Below are 20,196 nucleotides of genomic sequence, written 5' to 3'. Positions count from 1 at the left end.
AAAAAAAGACAATGTTCCTTCAGCTTTTGCCAAGAGATGGATAGCAGAGGCCTAAAGTCACTTGTTTTCTTTATGCCTTTCTGCCTAAAAATAAGTTTTCAAAAGTATTCAAGTGGGCAGAAAAGGTACCTTGGTTTCCACTAACCAGCCAAAACTACAATTCAACATCATTAATGTGATGTGATGGAAAGTAAGCTACTAGGCTACTGTGATGGATTCTTAAGCTTAAGCGGGGATTGCAGAGCTTTCTACAATGTAACTAAAGAGCTTATGGGAGCAGCCTATACGTTTGGTTTTGAATACTGTGCTTTTCCCATATCTTAAACCACTGACCCCAAACTGCCCAGCCTCCCACTCATGCCGACCGCACGCCACCAACGGCATAAAAGAGCGGCACCTTCTGCTTCCGACATTCCATATCTTAGATTCCGCTGTTTTTCGACACAACCCCCCCACCTACACTGAACCCTTTCACAGCCGCCACGTCGACTGCGACTAAGTTCCATTTTTGATTGGCGCCGCTCAATGAAATCTATTGTCTGTCAAATGCTTGTCTATTGAAGATCTGGGCACTGCCGTGCGAGGGCAAATGACAGGAAGTGTCGGCGCGCACTCATGTCGACGGCAGTTTGCGGCCCGCTTGAAAGTCACTAGTATCCGCAGCACTAGTAGCGGCTATCTGTGGAGTTGCCCACCTCGTGCTGAGTGACCTCCATGCCGCCGCCGTCCTCCTTGTGGTTCTCCTCCAGGCTGCCCCTGTGCCGGCGGGCCGTGCGGGGAGAGCCCATCCTCAGGGTGTCCATGGAGGGGCCCAGCTCGCCCATGTCAGGCTTGTTGTACTCCGCACACAGGTTCAGGATGGTCTCCAGCCTCTGCCGCTCCTGTGGACACAATGGTCAGAAAAGACCATCAGAAATGAACAGGGTTTTATTTAGCATAGTGAGCATAAAGAACAAGGTCAATATACATCTTTAGAGCATGTGCTCCCATGGAAACAACCCCATGTCCTTGGTCTTTAGCACCACACTCTATCTCTTTGCTCCAGCTCTACCCTCGGGTTAAACATTTCCAAAAAATGATACTTGAGGAAAACTGCTGAGAGGAGCATTTCCTATCTGTGCCTGTATTTCACATCTCGCAGGTTTTTTGATTTTTTGTGCCTGGTTATTCTGCTGTTGGAAGCACTATATCGGTGGGAAACCCACCACTTAATATTCATCATAAACTCACTGCAGAGAGAGGGGGAGAGAGAGAGGGAGAGAGAGAGAGAGAGAGAAAAGATGTCATCATTTTTACGTCGCTAAAATGACAATCTGAGCCTGCACCTGTGTGTGTTAAACAAACACTCGTGACGTCTGGACAGCTTTATCTGTTTATGTGGGCAGTTTATCTCTTTTGCTGAGGCCCGTAACAATGGCAACTGCTGCTGAGCGCCCAAAGCCAGGCCCTGGCAGAGCCGGCAGTCAGAGTCTCCCCACTTGCCTTTTAACACCATAAAACCCAAGTGTTCCTGGCAGCGGACCGAACCATGGCTCAGCTCAGCCACTGCATTACCCAAACCTGCAATCTGAAATCCTCACGCTCTTATTCTTGGCTCCAGAAGTTTCCACCACTGTGGAGCAGAGTATGTGTACGCGCACGATCATGGCTCTTCTGTGCTGACAAAATCAACTTAATCGTCATGTGAACAATTTTCCTCACTCCAAACACACTTCAAACTCCTTTTACAGTAGGCTTCCTGTGATCAAAGCACAAACAGAGGGGCATTTCCACTAATTTGTCACTGAAAGCATCGTTTGTTTTGGGAAAGCATACTGGCCACAAAACAACCCAAGATCAAAACACATTTTACAGTGATTAACATCAATTGCCCCACTAGGGGCTGAGAGGGCTGTTTGACCGATGTTGACAAATTGAGGTCTATATGTAACGGTAGCCAGCTGGTCCGTAGCTGTGCAGTTTGTACGTTGTGTAAACCTCCCTCCCGACGCCTTAAGAGTCGTGCTAGGGAGAGAGCTAGCAGCCTGGGCTTTTAGCTTAATCAATAGTGCGCTCTACTCCCGATCAGAGGTGCTGCTGTTTTGGGTTCGAGTCCAGGTTGGGCCACACAATTAAAAACAATGCAGATTACAAATTGAGATCCGTACACACAATCCCTCAAAAATGTTCTTTTCAGCTCCATATACACAACTCGGAAGCCCCAAAAGCACAAGTCTTTCAGAAGTGTGTCATAACTAGCCTCATGAGCTTACTTGTCATAACTATCTCGTGAGCTTCAGTTTTCCACTCGCAGATCAGTCTGGCATCTTTCCGATAGAGAAAATTTGGAGCAGTTCGCCAAACGAACGGACAATCAGCGTTGGTTTTAAGGCAGGTTAAGGTGTGACGCAACAAACAACATGACTGCATCCACAGATGAGATGAGCGTAGCTATCGCGCAAGTTTTATCCGAATTAGAAAGTATTCCTGGGGAAGCTGTGAAGCTATGAGTCTCAGCCATGCAGCTGGGAGGAATGAACGACACAGACATCCACCACGGCCGATTCCAGTCCGTAATGGAGGAATATACTTTATTCAGAAGTGTAGGGCCTACTGTGAAAACTTGGTGGGGGATTGTCGTTGATGAGGTTAATGTCACACATAAATGGTAAGTTTAAAAATGTTAACGTTAGTTATGTTACCTAACTTAATTGTATGTTAAACGAAGGCATTAGAAGAACACTTCGTTCATCTGATTTGGTTGATTTGGCCCGTCGAATATACCAACATAGGTGGTGATAGACAGATGGTTTATCCAATCAACTAACCAGTATTTTCCACCCTTCCCAAAAGTTCTCCAACAGAAAGTTCCCAGATGGACATGCAGAGCAAATGCGAAGCATCCATCTGGCGGAGTCAGGTTATGTCATAACAGCTAGAGACGCATATTTAGTAAAGGATGACCAAGACGGCCTAATTAGGGCAGGTAGGAACCCCAGCAGCGCACCTCAGCAGTTGAGGGAGCCCAAGCTTTGTGATGCCTGCTGCCTGCTGACCTGCATGGGGCTAATGGGCCAGCGTAGCAGGTAGGCCCCGTAAATATTTACACACTTGGCATGGCAGGTTCTGACACGGTTGCCTGGCACCATAAAACAACACAGATTACACACCTTCTGAACCCACCCCCAACCGCCCCAAACCCACCCTAAAAAAAAAAGATGAGAGAAATCATTCTTTCAGAGAGGCGAGTCAGGTTTCCATAACTACCAGGTGACTTCACACATGCTGTCTGCATAAAAGGTGGAATTAGTGTGTTAAGTTGAGGCTTGAAGTGAAAAGTAATGTTTCTTGCCTGCCTCGCTCTTGTTTTTCTTGGCGAGAGCTGTCTCAAAGAAACACAATGCCTGGCTCAAAAACAGCCCCATTCATCGTGTCCTGCCCAGGTTGCCAGGGACAGCCAGTGCCCCGATGAAGAGCCATTTGTGCTCCCATCTCAGATCTTCAACCTGTTCTGACAAAGAGCTCTGTGCGCTGCCCCGGGGCATGGCTTAGGCTACGTGCTCTTCCAGATGACATCCATTTGTTCCCTCAGGATAGTAAACTATGGGGCCGTCCTTATCTCAGCGCCTTTCCAAACAAGCAGACCTGCAGTGCTCTGTTCTCAACCATTAATGGTGCACAGCCTACCTGTTCAATACCTCTGGCATCAGACACCCATAGATTACTGTGTGTCTAATGTAATAATATATCTGACAATATAAAACTAGCGAGGCTGTGCCATTTAATATAAAGCACTAGCTTCAAGGTGCATTCTAGAGCCTCTTCACACACTGGGTCCTGTACACGTGGTACTTAATGGCTATGTATTTGTGCTATATTGTGTTCCACTTGTGTAACTTTGAATAAAATGTTGTGTAGTGTGTACCATAGTGAAAAGCAGGGCCAGCCTGAGAGGAAGAAAATACATCTAAGTAAGTAGAGAGAGCAGAGGAGAGAAAGGTCACGCACATTTTATCCTGGGAGAGAATGGGACGGCTGCCCTCTGTCAAAAGCTGTCAGGAGACAGATGAACAAAAACAAGCTGCCCCTACACAAACACACACACATACACACACACAAAGAGAAAGAGAGAAAGAGTGAGAGAGAGAGAGAGAGAGAGAGAGAGAGAGAGACAAACACTACCAGGTCCCATCCAAACTCCTACCCAACTACCTGCCTGCCAATTGAGGCTGTCCTCTTACTTCCATGTTAATAGCTTACTTAGCACTTGTCAACCATTACTGCAACCCTCTGGAGATTCCACCCTTCACAATAGGCACTTTCATGGTGATTCAGCACAGCTTTGTACAACAGTGACTGCCAAATACTACATAATAAAGTAAGTAAGTAAGTGAGCAAATTCTGTTGATAAAGCACATTGGAAACATATGAATAGGAATAATAATTATTTAGGTTAACAAATTAGAAAACATTTCTGGTGCTATTTGCTAGTTTTCCACAGCCCCAGTGCAGTATTGTTAGATGCTATTTATCAAAATAGCTGAGTGGCCCTTCCCATCCACACCACCCCCATCCAACTACCCAGCCACCACCACCCACACCACCCCCACCCACCTACCCAGCCACCACCACCCACACCACCTCCACCCACCTACCCAGCCACCACCATCATCCACCTACTGCAAGCTAGCGCTGTTGGTCAAGCATAAGGCCCTGGCTGCAGTGGGTCCGCAACTGAAGCGATCTGTTTGTGTCGCACGTTTTAGAAGACTGGTTTCATTTTTGTGAACGTGTGCACGTAATCATTGCCTGGTGTAGCCGGTTCCATTGATTATAGCAGAAGCGTATTGTTGCCGCAGACGCTCCACGAGCGGAATGTTTCAGTTATGTGCCTGGAGCGGCCTCCCTATAAGGCCTGGCCAGTCCATTCAGCAAGTGAACAGCAAACACTGTTTGAGAGCGGCCACATAACAGAGGCAAGCAGCAGACCGCGCAGACGCGGCTGTTTCAGGGGTCACTCTGGCAGGGAGCGAGTGTCAGGCCCAGTCCTGCTGCTGTCTGTCTTCAGTGGTGTTGGAGGAGGCTGTGGTTGATGTGGAGACGGAGGTGGAGGAGAGGAGAGGAGAGGAGAGAGAGGATAGGAGAGGAGAAGAGAGGAGAAGAGAGGAGAGAGAGGAGAGGAGAGGAGAGGAGAGGAGATGAGAGGAGAGGAGAGAGAGGAGAGAGAGGAGAGGAGAGAGGAGAGGAGAGAGAGTAGAGGAGAGAGAGGAGAGGAGGGAGAGGAGAGGAAAGGAGAAGAGAGGAGAGGAGAGGAGAGGAGAGAGAGGATATGAGAGGAGAAGAGAGGAGAAGAGAGGATAGGAGAGGAGAAGAGAAGAGAGGAGAGAGAGGATAGGAGAGGAGAAGAGAGGAGAGGAGAGAGAGGATAGGAGAGGAGAAGAGAGGAGAAGAGAGGAGAGAGAGGAGAGGAGAGGAGAGGAGAAGAGAGGAGAGAGAGGAGAGGAGAGGAGAGGAGAGGAGAGGAGAAGAGAGGAGAGGAGAGGAGAAGAGAGGAGAGAGTAGAGGAGAGGAGAAGAGAGGAGAGAGAGGAGAGGAGGGAGAGGAGAGGAAAGGAGAAGAGAGGAGAGAGAGGAGAAGAGAGGAGAGAGAGGAGAAGAGAGGAGAGGAGGAGAGAGGAGAGGAGAGGAGAAGAGAGGAGAGAGAGAAGAGAGGAGAGAAGAGAGGAGAAGAGAGGAGAGAGTAGAGGAGAGGAGAAGAGAGGAGAGAGAGGAGAGGAGAGAGAGTAGAGGAGAGGAGAAGAGAGGAGAGAGAGGAGAGGAGGGAGAGGAGAGGAAAGGAGAAGAGAGGAGAGAGAGGAGAGAGAGGAGAAGAGAGGAGAGGAGAAGAGAGGAGAGGAGAGGAGAAGAGAGGAGAGAGAGGAGAGAGAGGAGAAGAGAGGAGAGGAGAAGAGAGGAGAAGAGAGGAGAGGAGAGAGAGGAGAAGAGGAGAGGACAGGAGAAGAGTCCGAGGCAGGGAGGGGGGATGAAAGGGAAGAGCGGAGGGCTGCCACAGAGACATTCCTGTGCGCTAATTTTCCCTGAGCTATTGTTTCCAGGCATTCCTTTCCCCCCTCACAGGCACGCTCCACACACCGCCCCCTCACACACACCCACACACACATACAAGCGCACGCGTACACCAACACACACATGCGCAAGCGCACACACACACGTGCGCAGACACACACGCACCCCCCTCCTCTGTCTTCAGTCTTATTTCTTCTTCTCTCTCTTCTCTCTCTCTCGCTCCTCTCTCTTCTCAGAGTGTCTTCTCTCTCTTCTCTCTCCTCTTCTCTCTCTGCTCAGTGTCTTCTCTCTCTCTTCTTCTCTGCTCAGAGTGTCTTCTCTCTCTTCTCTCTCTCTTCTTCTCTGCTTTAGAGTGTCTTCTCTCTCTCCTCTTCTCTCTCTGCTCAGAGTGTCTTTTCTCTCTTCTTCTCGCTCTGCCTCACCTCTGAGCAGAAGCTCATTTCATCTCCCTTGTAGCTCTAACTACTTCCTCGTTGAAACTGTTGAATCGCACATGACAGTTAGCTGGCGGAGGATGCCGTGCCTGACCATGCGTCACATCCTGTCGTCCACAAACTTATTTTGTTAATTATTGTCACAATCTGGTTCATAATCAGTGGGATTTTCCTTCAGCTTTAAGCCCTACCGAAAGCAGCGCTATCAGCTTGTTTCGTAATTTCAACCACACAAAGGGTTCTTGAAGAACAGCCTGGGGCATGAGAGCCCAATCTTGTCACAACAGAGGTCTATTCATCTTTCTCAATGTTTCACTTCAAAGCAAGAGTTTTTTCATATCATTATGATCTCCATCATTACCATATCACAAGGTCCCTCACACTACATAGGAAGAGCGAAAACAGGAGCCCAGGAGACATGATTCTCAGTTCAGGAGTTCAGGAGCCCACTTAGAGCCACTGCCATGTTGACTTAGTCGTCCCATTCAAACCATTATTTAGTGCCTAGCTGAAAATGCAGCATGGTAATCAGAGTCCCACTATTAGGATTTCCTCATAGTAAAGGGGCCAGGCACTTGGCCAAGCGGACAGATGTGATTAGAGATACGCTAATGTTTTAAATACCTGATGCCATTTCATTTCCAGAGCAACTGGAGAATCACATGGCATCGGTGCCAAATGGGAAGTGGGAACAGCTGTGACCGTGGGTGGCCAGGCCTGACCAGGTAGTTACTGTAAGGGCCATTTTGCTTTTGTTGTAAGCCACAATCACTTTTGCGTCACTTTTGTTTTCATGTTAATTTCTATGCATCTAGTGGTACAAACCCTCAAGCGGATGTTTATAGAGCATCCTATATTATATGTGCAGTTGGGGTAATTTAGAAGACTAATGTTTTACCTAGGTGTGAAGTCTGTCATGAATTCAGATGCTGTAAACATCTCATAATAGCAGTTTAAGATGGACATCATTGCAAAGCCCTAGTGTCAGTTAGGAGAGGGACCCTATTAACAGAACCCAAGTCTCCACAGCGACCGTAAATGAGCTATTAGCCGTGGCTTACATGTTGATTTTGCAAAATTTCTTCAGCTATGAGGTTAAAGCGATGGTTCGGAGTAATTTCACCCTAGGGTCCTTTGCACCATGACCCTGAGCCAAACACCCTCCCAGAACCTGTTTTCCCTTGATCGAACCCTGGTCGAGTAGCGCTGTCAGAAACGAATGACTTTCTGCAGTAATGCAGTAGTGCAAAGGACCCTAGGGTGAAATTACTCCGAACCATCGCTTTAATACACGGGGGCAGTTAATATGGTATTAAATATGGTTTTGTTTCTTTTAACTTGCATAAAACACTGTCCTGCGGCTTAGACACAATGCGGCTAATACACAGGAAATTACTGTGTATTTGTTGATCCAGCGCAGAATGGATTCAGCCCTGTTACTAAGCAACTGTTGACCACTAATTCACAGGTCAGCGCAGTTCACCTATCCCCACCTAGGCCGACAGCCTTTGGCAGAGTTTTCATGGTCACTTGAATGGAGACACCGCTAGGGATACCTACCTGGATAAATCTGGACTCAGATTTAGGCCAAAATTGAGGGCATAATTTGTGGAAGATTAAAACTCCATTTACATTCTTTGTATCTATCTATGGCAAAGGGAATTTGTCAAATTGAATCACACAGATTGAATCGATTCGATTCTCTCGTCCTTGATTCTATGCGAGTAGTTCTTATTGCTGCACTAACATGTCGCACTGTACCTTGATTGTTTCCCCTTTTTGCAAATCGCTTTGGAGAAAACGTTAAAAGACTAAATGTAAATGTAAATGCTAACATAGTATGGCAACACATAAGGTCACAGCTGTTCGTAAAACAGAGAAAACTGTCCATTTGTAAAGCATGGTCCACTCCAGTCCACTGCCATCTCATATGGTGGTGGGAGCTCTTACAGTGAGAGAGGAGGCTAGCCTCGACACGCAGATGAATAACGATCAGGGTCGAAGGGCATCTTAACCATTCAATTCAGCTAAAATAAATTCAATTCAATTCACTTCAATTCCTCTGATACTATTAATTGCCCATTACTTCAAAGCGCTTCATAGAAGCCAGGGCTGTTATTAGGTCCTCTGCACAACGCAGGGATGAGCTGATTAGTTCAATCAGATAGTGCTAGGCAGGCTAAGGGCAGAGATCTGACCACACGCAAACACAGGGGTTCTGTCTGGGTGATTTCTGTGCCTGACCACAGCAGTCTGCGAGGGGGGAGGTTGGTTTCTGATGATACTGTATGTTTTGTGTTCATTCTAACTAGCTGCTGCCTTTCTTGGCCAGGGCTCACTTGGAAAAGAGACTTCTGTCTCAATGTGACTACCCTGGTTAAACAAAGGATAAATCAAATCAAATAATAATAAAAAAAAAAAAACATTACAACCAGGGCAGGTCAAAAGTGCACAATGTGGGCGTACTGAAACGAGTGTACAGAGTGTGGGAGTCAAAGAAATCAAAGTGTAAATTTTGCATTTGACAACAAACAACGCTACGTACTAACACTAGGCTTAAGCTACAAGTTCCCACAGACATCACAACCAATCAGTGTAAGAATTCAAGAATGTAGCACCACATGCAATTACTGCTGATGAATTCCAAACATCCATAACATGGATAAGCAATGTCCATAAGGGTGTGAAAGAAAGCTAGTAATCTAAAACATATTCTTCTCTTCAAGTCCACATGGCACATAATCTGTTTGTAAAAGCAATGGCTAGATTACTGATCTTCCCTTAAAGTTCGGGCAGAACGAGGGATTTGACACTGACCCAGATAATCAGCTGAAGAAGAAAAAAATCTCTTTCTCACACACACACTCTCTTTCTCTCTCTCTCTCTCTCTCTCTCTCTCTCCGTCTCCTCTTCTCCCTCCCTCTCTCTCTTTCTCCCATAATAACCTGACCACCAACACAGAGAAACAGATAAGATACAGAACCCAGCAAAAGCCCACAAATTATCAGCCTTTATCCTTTATCAGCATCAGCACGGAGAGGAGAGGAGAGGAGAGAACAGCACACAGCTGAAATCAAATTACTCCTAGTCTGTCTGCATGGTAAGTAGAGTAAGAGCCAAGCACTGAGGACATGGCAAATAGAGAGCCAAGGGGGGACACCACGTCAAAGCTGTCCTCCACATCGAGCACACTGGGGACAACAAACATTAAAGAGTGACTAAGACAAAGTAACTAAACTTTGCCAATGAGCTCATCTGTGCTAAAAACAGATGTGATTGGCTTGCGCTGAGCTTTTAGTTGCCTTCATATTGACTGCGGCAGCGGCACTCGGGGCAGGGGATGGTGCTCGTCTAATGTAATGGAAACATGACTTCACTCCCCGGAGCCCTGAGCGGAGAGTTGAGGTCAGCTCCGGGAAGGACTTGCGTTCTACTCGGCATACTGCAAACAGCACTCCAGTGCCAGAGAACATTCATCAGCCCAGTTCTACCCAGAGATATGCAGTGAGTGAGCCAGTGTGTTTGTGTGTGTGTGTGTGTGTGTGTGTGTTTAAGTGTGTGTGTGTGTCCAACCTTGTGCCTGGCAGAAACAGGGTAAAAATATACAAAGTACATCAAATCCAGCTCACTGATAAGAACATGTATGTTGGAGCTGTAGAAAGGTATTCATTCCAGCTAGCCACAGACTTTGGTCTGGTAGCCTTGCTAGGGAACACTTACACACACTACTTAGACTTTGGTCTGGTAGCCTTGCTAGGGAACACTTACACACACTACTTAGACTTTGGTCTGGTAGCCTTGCTAGGGAACACTTACACACACTGCTTATATTCCTGCTTCTCATGCTGCTCTGCTGTTTTTAAGAGGCACCATTTAAAGATGAGAATCTACATGGCTGAAGTTAAGCATGTCATTTATTGAAAGGAATTCTGGGAATGCGCTGCTGTGTTCTGTGAGTATTGCACTGTGACACTGTCATTGACAAACAGGAAATTACTTCTTTAAATTATTGAGAATGTCCTTTTTTAGGACACTGGCCCAGGCTCTAAATAGACCCAAGCCACTAACCCTCAATTTTAGAGCTCCTCATTTTAAGGTTCATATTTGGCAACGGCTAACGAGGATGGTGTTGCAAAATATAGCAGAAAATAACTCTAAGTGTGAAATCTGTACAGTAAAAGGCAATAAGCTATAGCATATACCAGTCTTTCCCACTATTGAGAAGCTATATGAGAAACAGTCAGGCACTATGCCTGGCCCAAGTAATGTTGGAGAGTAATGTTTACACTAGACAAGTCACAGCCTCGCTCTCTGTACACAAAAGGGGGCCCTTCACCTAGGTGCCCCAGGATCCGCCTGACACCTAATTGAGCTCCAAAAGCAGGCTTTTAGGCCTGCATTGCTGAGATACTCCCCCCCTCTTCAGCTGAAAGAAAAGCACGACACAATGAAATGAATCACCATTCATCGACTTTACCGCAACAAAACAGCAGCTCCGAGAGAGACCTTTCCCTAAGGTCTAGAAAAATACCACTGGCTTGAAAAGAGCACAGCTAACCTCAAGCAAAAAAGGGCTCTGTGTTTTCTCAGTAGCCACAGCATGGTGCTAGTAAGGCCAAGGTCAAGAGGTCATCTCACAAGGTCATCTCACAGGGGCAAATCAAAGCACACCACATTACACAGGATTCAGAGCAGCAAAAAACAAGTGCCTCAACAACATGGCTTAGTTTAGATGTTGGTGAGGTTTCAGGGGAAAGGGCACAACGCGCTGAAGGCCGAACTCACCAGTCGCTCCATCTCCTGCTCGCGGAGACGCTCAGTGTGCTGTCGCCGGTGGTACTCCAGCAGCTCGTCCTCGTTGTCGCTGATCTCCGAGATGCTGTTCTTGCGCTGCCTCATGCCCGGGTGCACCAGCCGCGGGTCGTGGAGCTCGCCGGACATCTTGCGGTGGCTCCGGGGGCTGGAGAGGGGGGAGGAGCCGGGCAGCGAGCCCAGGCTGAAGGAGGGCGACAGCGGGTTGGGGCAGCTGGCCTTCCTGCCCCGGCCGCCCTCACCCGGGCCAAGCAGACCCGAAGTGGGCGAGGGGCTCCGCGCCCGGACCAGCCGCGGGCTGAACTGCTCCTCGGGGGAGAAGGCCCCGACTCCACCCGCCGCCGCCTTGCGTCCAAGCCGGGGGCTTTCGGGGACCAGCTTGGCCAAGGCACTCTCTGGGGTCCTCAGGGTGGACAGGGTGGGGATCCCTCGGCGGGAGAGGGAGGGGGACAAGGGCGGGAGGTCACGCATGCTACTGGTCAGGCTGCTGATGCTCCCGCTGTCCATCTCCAAGTTGCGGCGTGCCAGCCGAGGACTCTTTGGGGACTGCAGCATGGCCGAATGCTGATGCTGCTGCTGCTGCGGCGACTGCTGTATCTGAGCGCTGCCGCCCTGGACGATGTGGACGATCGGGTCCAGGGGCGGCTGGAAGGCGCGGGACGACGGGAGCGGGAGAGAGGACATGGAGGTGGGGGAGTAGTCCACCTGGGGCTGCTCGCGGAACACACACGCCGGACGCTCCTGAGCAGCGGCGGCCCGCTTCATGCGCGGGCTGGAGGGGGAGGATGAGAGCGACCCACTGGGCAGTTTGGGCGAGGACCTGTGGCTACCGGGCACCCCTATCCGCCCCACAGACTGGGGGTCGCTGGGAGGCGAGATGGAGACGGTCGGAAACATGTGGACATGCCTCTGGATCTCCGGATCCTTCCCTGCGGAGCCGTCCTGATTCACGTTGCGGCGGGCGGGCTTGGGGCTCGGGGGCGTCTCCAGCAAGGCCTTCCTCTGGAAGCGGGGGCTCTCTGGAACCTTCTGTCCGCCGGTGAAGACGGACAGGGGGGCGAGCGGCTGAGGGACGGGGGGCTGGCTAGTGAAATTGTAACTGGATGACCTGAGAGGCACAGGGGGGAGAGGAGAGCCCTGGTCCTGACCGCCGCCGCCGCCGTGCAAGGGGCTGTTGAAGCTCCCGCTGCTGACCGGCGAGGGGGACGAGAGCGGGGAGAACGGGGGTGAGGTATTCTCATAGCTGGAGCCCACAGACATGGCGCCGGGGCTGGTGGGGGGGGACAGGTAGCAGCCCCCGCCGTTCACCACCGGGGACAGCTGTGACCGGGAGGCGGGCTGGCCGTACGGCTCTTTGGGCTGAGCGGAGGAGGAAGGCTGGGGGTCTTCCATGGCTAACGAGTCCATAATGTCCTGCAGGTCCCTCTCGATGGAGCTGACGATGGCACTGTGCTCAGGGTGCACTTTCGTACGGGGGGGAGAGTGCAAGTCCGGCTGACCTGGTGGATAGTTCCCATTGACTAGGCCCTTGGGGTCTGCAAGGAAGAGACACAATGTTAAGACGGGGATGACCCCCCAGACAATTTAAAATTACCAAAGACTCCAATTCAATGGCACCACACCCATTACCCTTACACTGGCTATGAAGGGAATTAAATATCATCATTCTGAAAAGCACTTACAGAGAACAAGAAATCACCAGGATTGGCAGAGGTACTTCGCTCTCATAAAGAGCCTGGTTTTATTTATGATTTCGTACACAAGCTTTTACTGCAGCTACCTGCATCCGATGCTGGATCCTTCTAGAACAGCCCACCAAGTCATGTGCATCATATGATTAAAAGCCCCACACAGCCTTTACAAGTGCAGGATTAATTAGCCTGTTAATATTCACTGACTAAATTGAGAAGTACGAGGGGGGAACCCCCATCTATTCCTATATATCTCTATTACTGGAGGTATGGAAGGCAAGCAACTGAGTTCAACTCCAAATAATTGATGAAATGCATGAATCAGAATATTGTGATGACATGGACATTGCACAAGCATAACCAATAGCTATTATAGTGGGAGGAATGGGAAATATAAACGGGGGTTTTAGAGATGTGAATGAAAGGTTTGTCATTGAATCTTTTGCTTGGAGGATTCTACAGGGGTTGAACAGTTTACCCTGATCCACCCCTCCTCCCCATTCTGGTTCTCACGAAAGTCCTAACAAATGATGCATAAACACCGTGTGCACTTGAGACAGTTGCATGGCCTTGGCTGTTAGACTGAACAGCATGACCCGTCAAATGTACACACACGACCTTTTTGCGCTGAGGTTATCTATGTATTTAAATTGCATTCGTGTGTTTGTCAAATAGAAATCAGCCTCGCATGACTGGATACTGGAGTAGGCTATAACTAAACAGCGAACCATCACCGTTCATATGATTTAACAAATAAAAAATGTGTTACACATAAAATCATGAATTCGTTTGTCAGATGTGGTGCTGGCAGTCTTACCGGCGCAACGCAAACGGCATGTTATCAGCCAATCGTTCACACGAATGGCTTGAAAATAAATGCAAGGCTTTGGTTGCATATGCCTCTGTGTGGTTTCATACGGTGGAAAATGAGCGTCAATAATAATCGATACTTACATTTAAGGATAAGCTTACGCCTATGCCATTTTGGGTAGATTATTAGCGGGTTCGACGAAGAAGGGGCGTTTGTTTCAATCTGTTGAAGACTACCCGGTACACGGGGCGCCCGCGGCAAGAAAAGGCAATGCCGACGATTTTCCAGCTGGGCTTCGTATGGTAGACACTGCTGGCCCAGCGTTTGTTACCCCCTCCCTCCTCTGTCCACGGTGCTGATGTGACGGAGCGAGAGTTTAACGGGGGCGGGAACAATTCCTGCATTCCACTTTTTTATTCTTAAAGAGCCACGGGACATTTTCTTCCAATGACGTAAATGTTACCCAGATTGACAAATGCAATAACGCAAAGCAAGGTGGCGACAAAAGAGAACGTTGGTGATATCTGAGGCGCGTGATATTGGTTTCTCATCATAACTATAAAATGATCCATCACTGGAAATAGCTTCTTTGACAACCAAAAACAGAAACATGTCATGTAAAAAATGATAAAGAAATGTACCTTGCATTCAAAGTGAAATGTTCTGTGCATTCACTATGAATGTGACAATGCAAGGGGTTACTACAGTCTGCACAGTGCAACAGTTGTCAATGTAAAGCACAAGAGGTATGACATGCAAGACAGAGTTTGCATAATGTGTGCGTGTGTGCGTTTGGGGGGTTTCACATGTAAAAATAGCGATGGTAAGAGATATCCTTCCTTTAAATAAACTCTGCACAGCCAACAAAGCTGTCTGGACGTGGCAGTGTGTGTGCCCTTAGCTGTGAGGGACTCCTGCCCTGCTGCAAGTGGAGGCTCTTCTTCCCAAAACAAAAAGCACAGGGTTTCAACTCAGAACAACACAGTATGACTTGGAGTCAAAGTACCCACAGCCCTGATTCCTGCTGGTCAGGTGTGCATGTACTAATCTTTTCACTGACTTTGGTGACACCATTCAGTGGTGACCGTAGCCTTCCCAACACTACTGTATTTATAATTGCAGATAGAAAGTTCAGTAAAGGTAAGCTGCGAGGGCCACAGAGTCTGACTGGACCGATGTGTGGTGTGTGTGTGTGTGTGTGTGTGTACCGTATTTTCCGGACTATAAGTCGCACTTTTTTTTGGCTGGTCCTGCGACTTATAGTCAGGTGCGACTTATAGATGAAAAACATATATAATTGAACATGTTTTTAAATGTTAATTTATTTTAACTGACATGAACCCTACGTGAAACATTACGTCTACAGCCGCGAGAGAGCCTCTCAAATGCACAAGTCCTGTGCACTTTCAGTCAGAGATTAGTGCTTGCAATATGCCTGAAACACACGTGCATACCTAAATCGTCAAATTATGGCCGGGATTCTATTTATAGCCGGGCCTCAGATTTGGACAAACAAAAGCCAGTATAATTTTGTTTCAATTTTTGTTTCAATTTAAGAGCTCTTCTTAATATTTTATATTGTTGGTTGGTATTGTTGCCAATGAAAAGTCATTGTACACCGCTGTTTTGCTACTAATTATCTTTCACGTAATGAATACGCACAGAAAGTGAAAGTAGGCCTAATGTGCGCTCCGTGTCTGTAGCTGTCTGTTCACGTCCGCAATCGAACGTCAAATAGAGAAGTCATCCATGTTCTCTCGCGTTATAGGCGGTCATGCTTCTGTGTTTGCAAAATTCCTGATTCCGAGAGAGAGGCACCCCCAAAGTGGTCCTGCACGCGCGTGTGTGTGTGTGTCTCTGCATGGGGTTCAATTGAAGTCAGAGTTGGTCCGTCAATAGTCCCGCATTCAGGCCGCTCCATTATTATAATAATGTCAGACAGGCTGTAAAATGTGTGGGAATCTCTCGCATTATGATGGCTAGATTTGCGGTACTTTTATTATTATGCTCAATACTAAGTAATAATTTATTCGCAATACCCGCAATTCCGCGCTGGAATTTAGACCCTGGTTTTAAATGCGCATCTTTTTTTCCTCTCGCTCTCTCGGAGGTGGCCAGCCAAGCAATTGTTCTGCTGCCAGCCTGTACCAATATATCGTACAAAATTATTGATTGCATTGCATTCTCCACATTTTTAGCTAAATTTTCATGTACCACATCAGCATTTGTGTTCAGTGATTTTTTTTGTAAATTGCTTTACAATTAGCGTCGGGCCTTGTCAGCAGCCTTCGGCTTGCCTCTTGCCACTATTCACTCCTTCGTCTTCATTAATATTCCCTGTAGAATTCTCAATATTTTTGGCCTCAATGTGTACAGTTACATAGTCTGTCTGTTCTTAGTCTTGGATTTTGTGAAATACATTTCTAAATATCACCTGCTTGCTGCAGCTTCGGTCTGCACGTCCATTTAAACCCGCATCTTTTTCTCTCTCGAGCATTTAATCTGCTGCCAGCTTGTATCTCCACATCGTCCAAGATGTTTGATTGCATTGCATTCTCCACATTTTTAGCTAAATTTTCATGTACCACATCAGCATTTTTGTTCTGTGAATCTTTTGTAAATTGCTTTACAAATACCGTCGGGCCTATATAGGCCTATTGCCATGGCTTGCCTCAGCTTCGGTCACATCCTTTTAAAACCGTCTTTTTCTCTATTGTGAGCATTTAATCTCTCTGCCAGCTTGTGACTCCATATTGCCCAAAATGCTTGATTGCATTGCATTCTCCACATTTTTAGATTAATTTTCATGTATCATATCAGCATTTTTGTTCAGTAAATCTTTTGTAAATTGCTTTACAATTACCTTCGGGCCTATAGGCCTATCGTTTCGGTCACGTCTAAAAATGCATCTTTTTCTCTCTCATGAGCATTTAATCTGCTGCCAGCTTGTGACTCCACATCGCCCAAAATGCTTGATTGCATTGTATTCTCCACATTTTAGATACATTTTGGTGTACCTCATGGCATTTTCTTTTGGTGAATCTTTTGCTTTGCAATTACCTTCCTGCCCTCCTCTTGGCTGCCTTCACTCCTTCATCTTCATTAATCTTTTTGGCTTCAATAATCCAGTTACATAGTCTCTGTTTTTGGTTTTGGATTTTGTGAAATACATTTCTAAAGAAATGCGACTTATAGTCCGGTGCGACTTATATATGTTTTTTTCCTGCTCATGACGCATTTTTTGACTGATGCGACTTATAGTCCGGAAAATACGGTATGTGTGTGTGTGTGTGTGTGGACACTATGTGTTAACTGCTTTGCAATAATGTTATGCCTATAAATAAAATGTAGGCCTACATGGTCAATATTGAGTGTGATTTCATCAAAACAAATACACATACAAATACAATTTGAATCATTTAGACATTCCATTAAAAACTTTACCTTACCAACACTCAGTAATAAAATGTGAATAAATACTTTGAAATAATTTGAAAGTGCTGGCCAAGCTGCCTGATAATACTAATCACAGAATGAGCTGTTTTGCCTGGAGACGGGGGTTGCCAGGGTGGACATCCTGTGCTACCTGTGTGGGGTGGACCTTCAGGCTGCCCTTGGGCAGTGTTGCCTTGCATATTTTCTGGGTGCCCATGGAAAGAGTCGTACTCGCTGCTGAACTCCATAACCTCGGCGGCTAAAGCACAGGCTGTGCTGTCTAACTGTATGTTTTCACAAAAGAGACCCGAGTGCACAAACAGAATGGGCTTAATTAAGGGAAGTGAATGTGAAAAGAGAGTGCTCCCTGTTGAAAAGCGTGCCGTAAACACACACACACACACACATGTTTTTGTCCATTAACAAACACAGCACTGACCAAAAACAGGACAAAAGCCAAATTGTGGATTTATGTGTATGTGTGTATGTGTGTATCTTCTTAAAAGGTCAAACACACATGAGCAGCTGCTAATAACATCATGCTAACTGTATGCTAACACCCTAACTGCATGTTAAGACATAAAATCGCTATTAGCTAAATGCTGTGCATACTGGGTGTGTGGACACTGTCGTCAGCGTTTCAGTGACTCTCTCTGAGGTGTTATTTAGTGCACTGTGTGTGTGATATGGGCAGCCGTATACGGTGTTACCGTGTCCGGTGTTACCTGAGTGGAGAGAGGACCGGCTAGCCTCGGGCATCATGCTCTTCATTCCAGAGGCCTCCTCGGGGTGGTTAAAACGGAAGACGGAGGCCTGGCCCAGACACAGCATGCAGCCTGTGGAGGAGTGGTTGGAGTGAGCTAGTGCTGAAGCCTGCGTGGGCCTCATGTAGAAGTGTTTCTTGGTGAATCATACCAAGCATTGTAAAATGAATATCTCTCTCTGTCACTGCCTTAACCTCAGTCTCAACAGAGAAGGGTACATTTGCAGAGGTTAAGGGAGTGACTGAGGAACAGTGACAGTCCTGAATCAATCAAGTAGTCTTGTATTGCAAAGCTATTTTAGCATAACCCTAGGCATGGCAGATTGACTTTACATTTCAGTAATTAACATTTCATTCTCAGAAATCACCTCATGAAATATTACTAGGCATCTGAAATCAAGGGTAGACATGTTGTACGCGTATGTTTTGATAAGTAGTTACACTGTGGAAATAGAATGATCATGGCTGCCCAGTCAAGATGCCATATGCTGACAGTAAGTCCACTGCTGAGGGAGTCTTGGTGGACCAGGGGGCAATACAGGCAATACAGACTTCATGGAAACATTTCAATCACAGCAGATGTGCAGTGGACAAAGGGTGCCAGATGCTCTTTTTTTCCACACACACACTCACTTGATTACTCGACAGGACAGGCGCTGACAGGATGTGAGGTAAGCAGAACACTGGGAGCTCAACAGAACTCTATCACCATGGTAACCGTCACAAGCAAACAGTTTGGCTTTTCCTGATAGTCAGTTCTCTCCTCATTCAACACACTCTTCTCCGCTAAGCACACACCTGGGATCATAAAGCAACATTTGACTGTCTTTTATCAACCTTTTATATACTTACACAGTTCTCTATTGTGAGGTGGGATTCTGAAGAGGAAATCCCCTTGAGAATACATCCAAAGACACCATTGTTGTATATGACAAACTTTATTCTTCAATCGTTTAGCTGTTGCTCAGTCCTAGCACGCAGAGTGAAAGCTGTGTCATCTAGACCTATGAATACAAACTGCTGATATGACAGGGTCGAGACTGTCATTTCTGCACATTCCAAAACAGAAGGAACCATGATTGTCTGTGTTGATTGTCACTGGCACTATCTGTGGAGGATTTTCACTCATGCCTGACAACAAACACACCCAGTGAAATAATACACCCAGAGGCAACTGTGACAGTCTCGCCGCTTGTTTATTTACTTGTCAAGACACTACATGTCTGCTCATCTGGCTTGAATGTAACAGATCTTCAATCATTTGCTGTCTTGGGAAATCACATTTGTCTATACAGAACGGAGTTTGTAAAGCACCTTGCAATGTCTGCCCCTTGTCCTTGCTCACTGAGACGGAACAATCCCGCTGATTGAAAACACGGCTCTTAACAGTAATGGCCCACACTGTCATCAAGGTCACCATTACCATTAAGGGCAGCTTTGCATATTTATCCATTTTGACGCCGCGAGTGCTGCCAGATGACCTGAAGTTTGTCCTTCCTCGGCTTCTGATGTTGGCTGCAGCGCTGCCACTGTGACTGAGGCTTTGCCAGAGAGGCTCACACAAGGACACGATCACATCTCATGAGGGCACAGGGGCTCCTCCTGTCCTCACTGATCCCAGTCCGTGACTACACTTACAAAACCACAAAACATGACTATGGACATCTCGCCTTGTCTCAGTATCAGTTGTTTCCGGCAATACACACATCCACTGATAACGCGAAACACTGCGTTTATGTAATCAAGCTTAAACTTCATTCACCTTGTATTGTATTATGAACTCAAGACTGAATTCCCTTCACGTTGCTGTGGAGCTGGGAGCGGCAAGTCCTTTGGAGAAACCTGGCAAGCACCTGGATGTGCTGAGGCCTTTGTTGTTCCTCAGGCCTGTTATCTCTGCCAGTAATTACAGAGTGTGCAGATCACAGAGCTCCCCTGACCTTTGCTAAAATGAAAACCTAGCCACGGGGCACAAGCTTGGCTGGCTCAGTAGCATTTGACTTTCAATGCAGACTCAAGTGTGTGTGTGTGTGTGTGGGGGGGGGGGGGGGGGTTTGTTAAACCTAGAAAACAGTGCTGGCACATGCTGACATTTTAAATTGTGCTATTATTTCTCACAGCACACATTCTTGTTGAGGAAAAAAAACAAGACACCTTCCAGTGTGTCTAGAGTAATTAGGATTTGCAAAGTAGTAACTGTACAACA

The 20,196-nt window shown here is 47.0% G+C and overlaps 1 protein-coding gene across 2 annotated transcripts in view; it reads right to left on the bottom strand.

The window, feature by feature from the left end:
- phldb1b (pleckstrin homology-like domain, family B, member 1b) overlaps window positions 1-20,196 on the bottom strand; it is a 55,543-nt gene that overhangs the window by 22,323 nt on the left and 13,024 nt on the right. For both annotated transcript variants that reach the window (XM_076290990.1, XM_076290991.1), the window contains 3 exons: window positions 17,953-18,063; window positions 11,264-12,825; window positions 696-881 (listed from right to left, as the gene is read on the bottom strand). In XM_076290990.1, coding sequence (XP_076147105.1) covers window positions 696-881; window positions 11,264-12,825; window positions 17,953-18,063 — 1,859 coding nt within the window. The remainder of the gene's footprint in view (window positions 1-695; window positions 882-11,263; window positions 12,826-17,952; window positions 18,064-20,196) is intronic.

Source organism: Alosa pseudoharengus, unplaced genomic scaffold, assembly GCF_046254945.1.
Source record: "Alosa pseudoharengus isolate Yale_2024_CS ecotype anadromous, Long Island Sound unplaced genomic scaffold, YU_APseudo_1.1 YU_APseudo_1.1_scf_18, whole genome shotgun sequence".
Taxonomy (NCBI): domain Eukaryota; kingdom Metazoa; phylum Chordata; class Actinopteri; order Clupeiformes; family Clupeidae; genus Alosa; species Alosa pseudoharengus.
The sequence above is the reverse complement of the archived record's forward strand: the minus strand, read 5'-3'. Positions and strand labels throughout refer to the sequence as shown.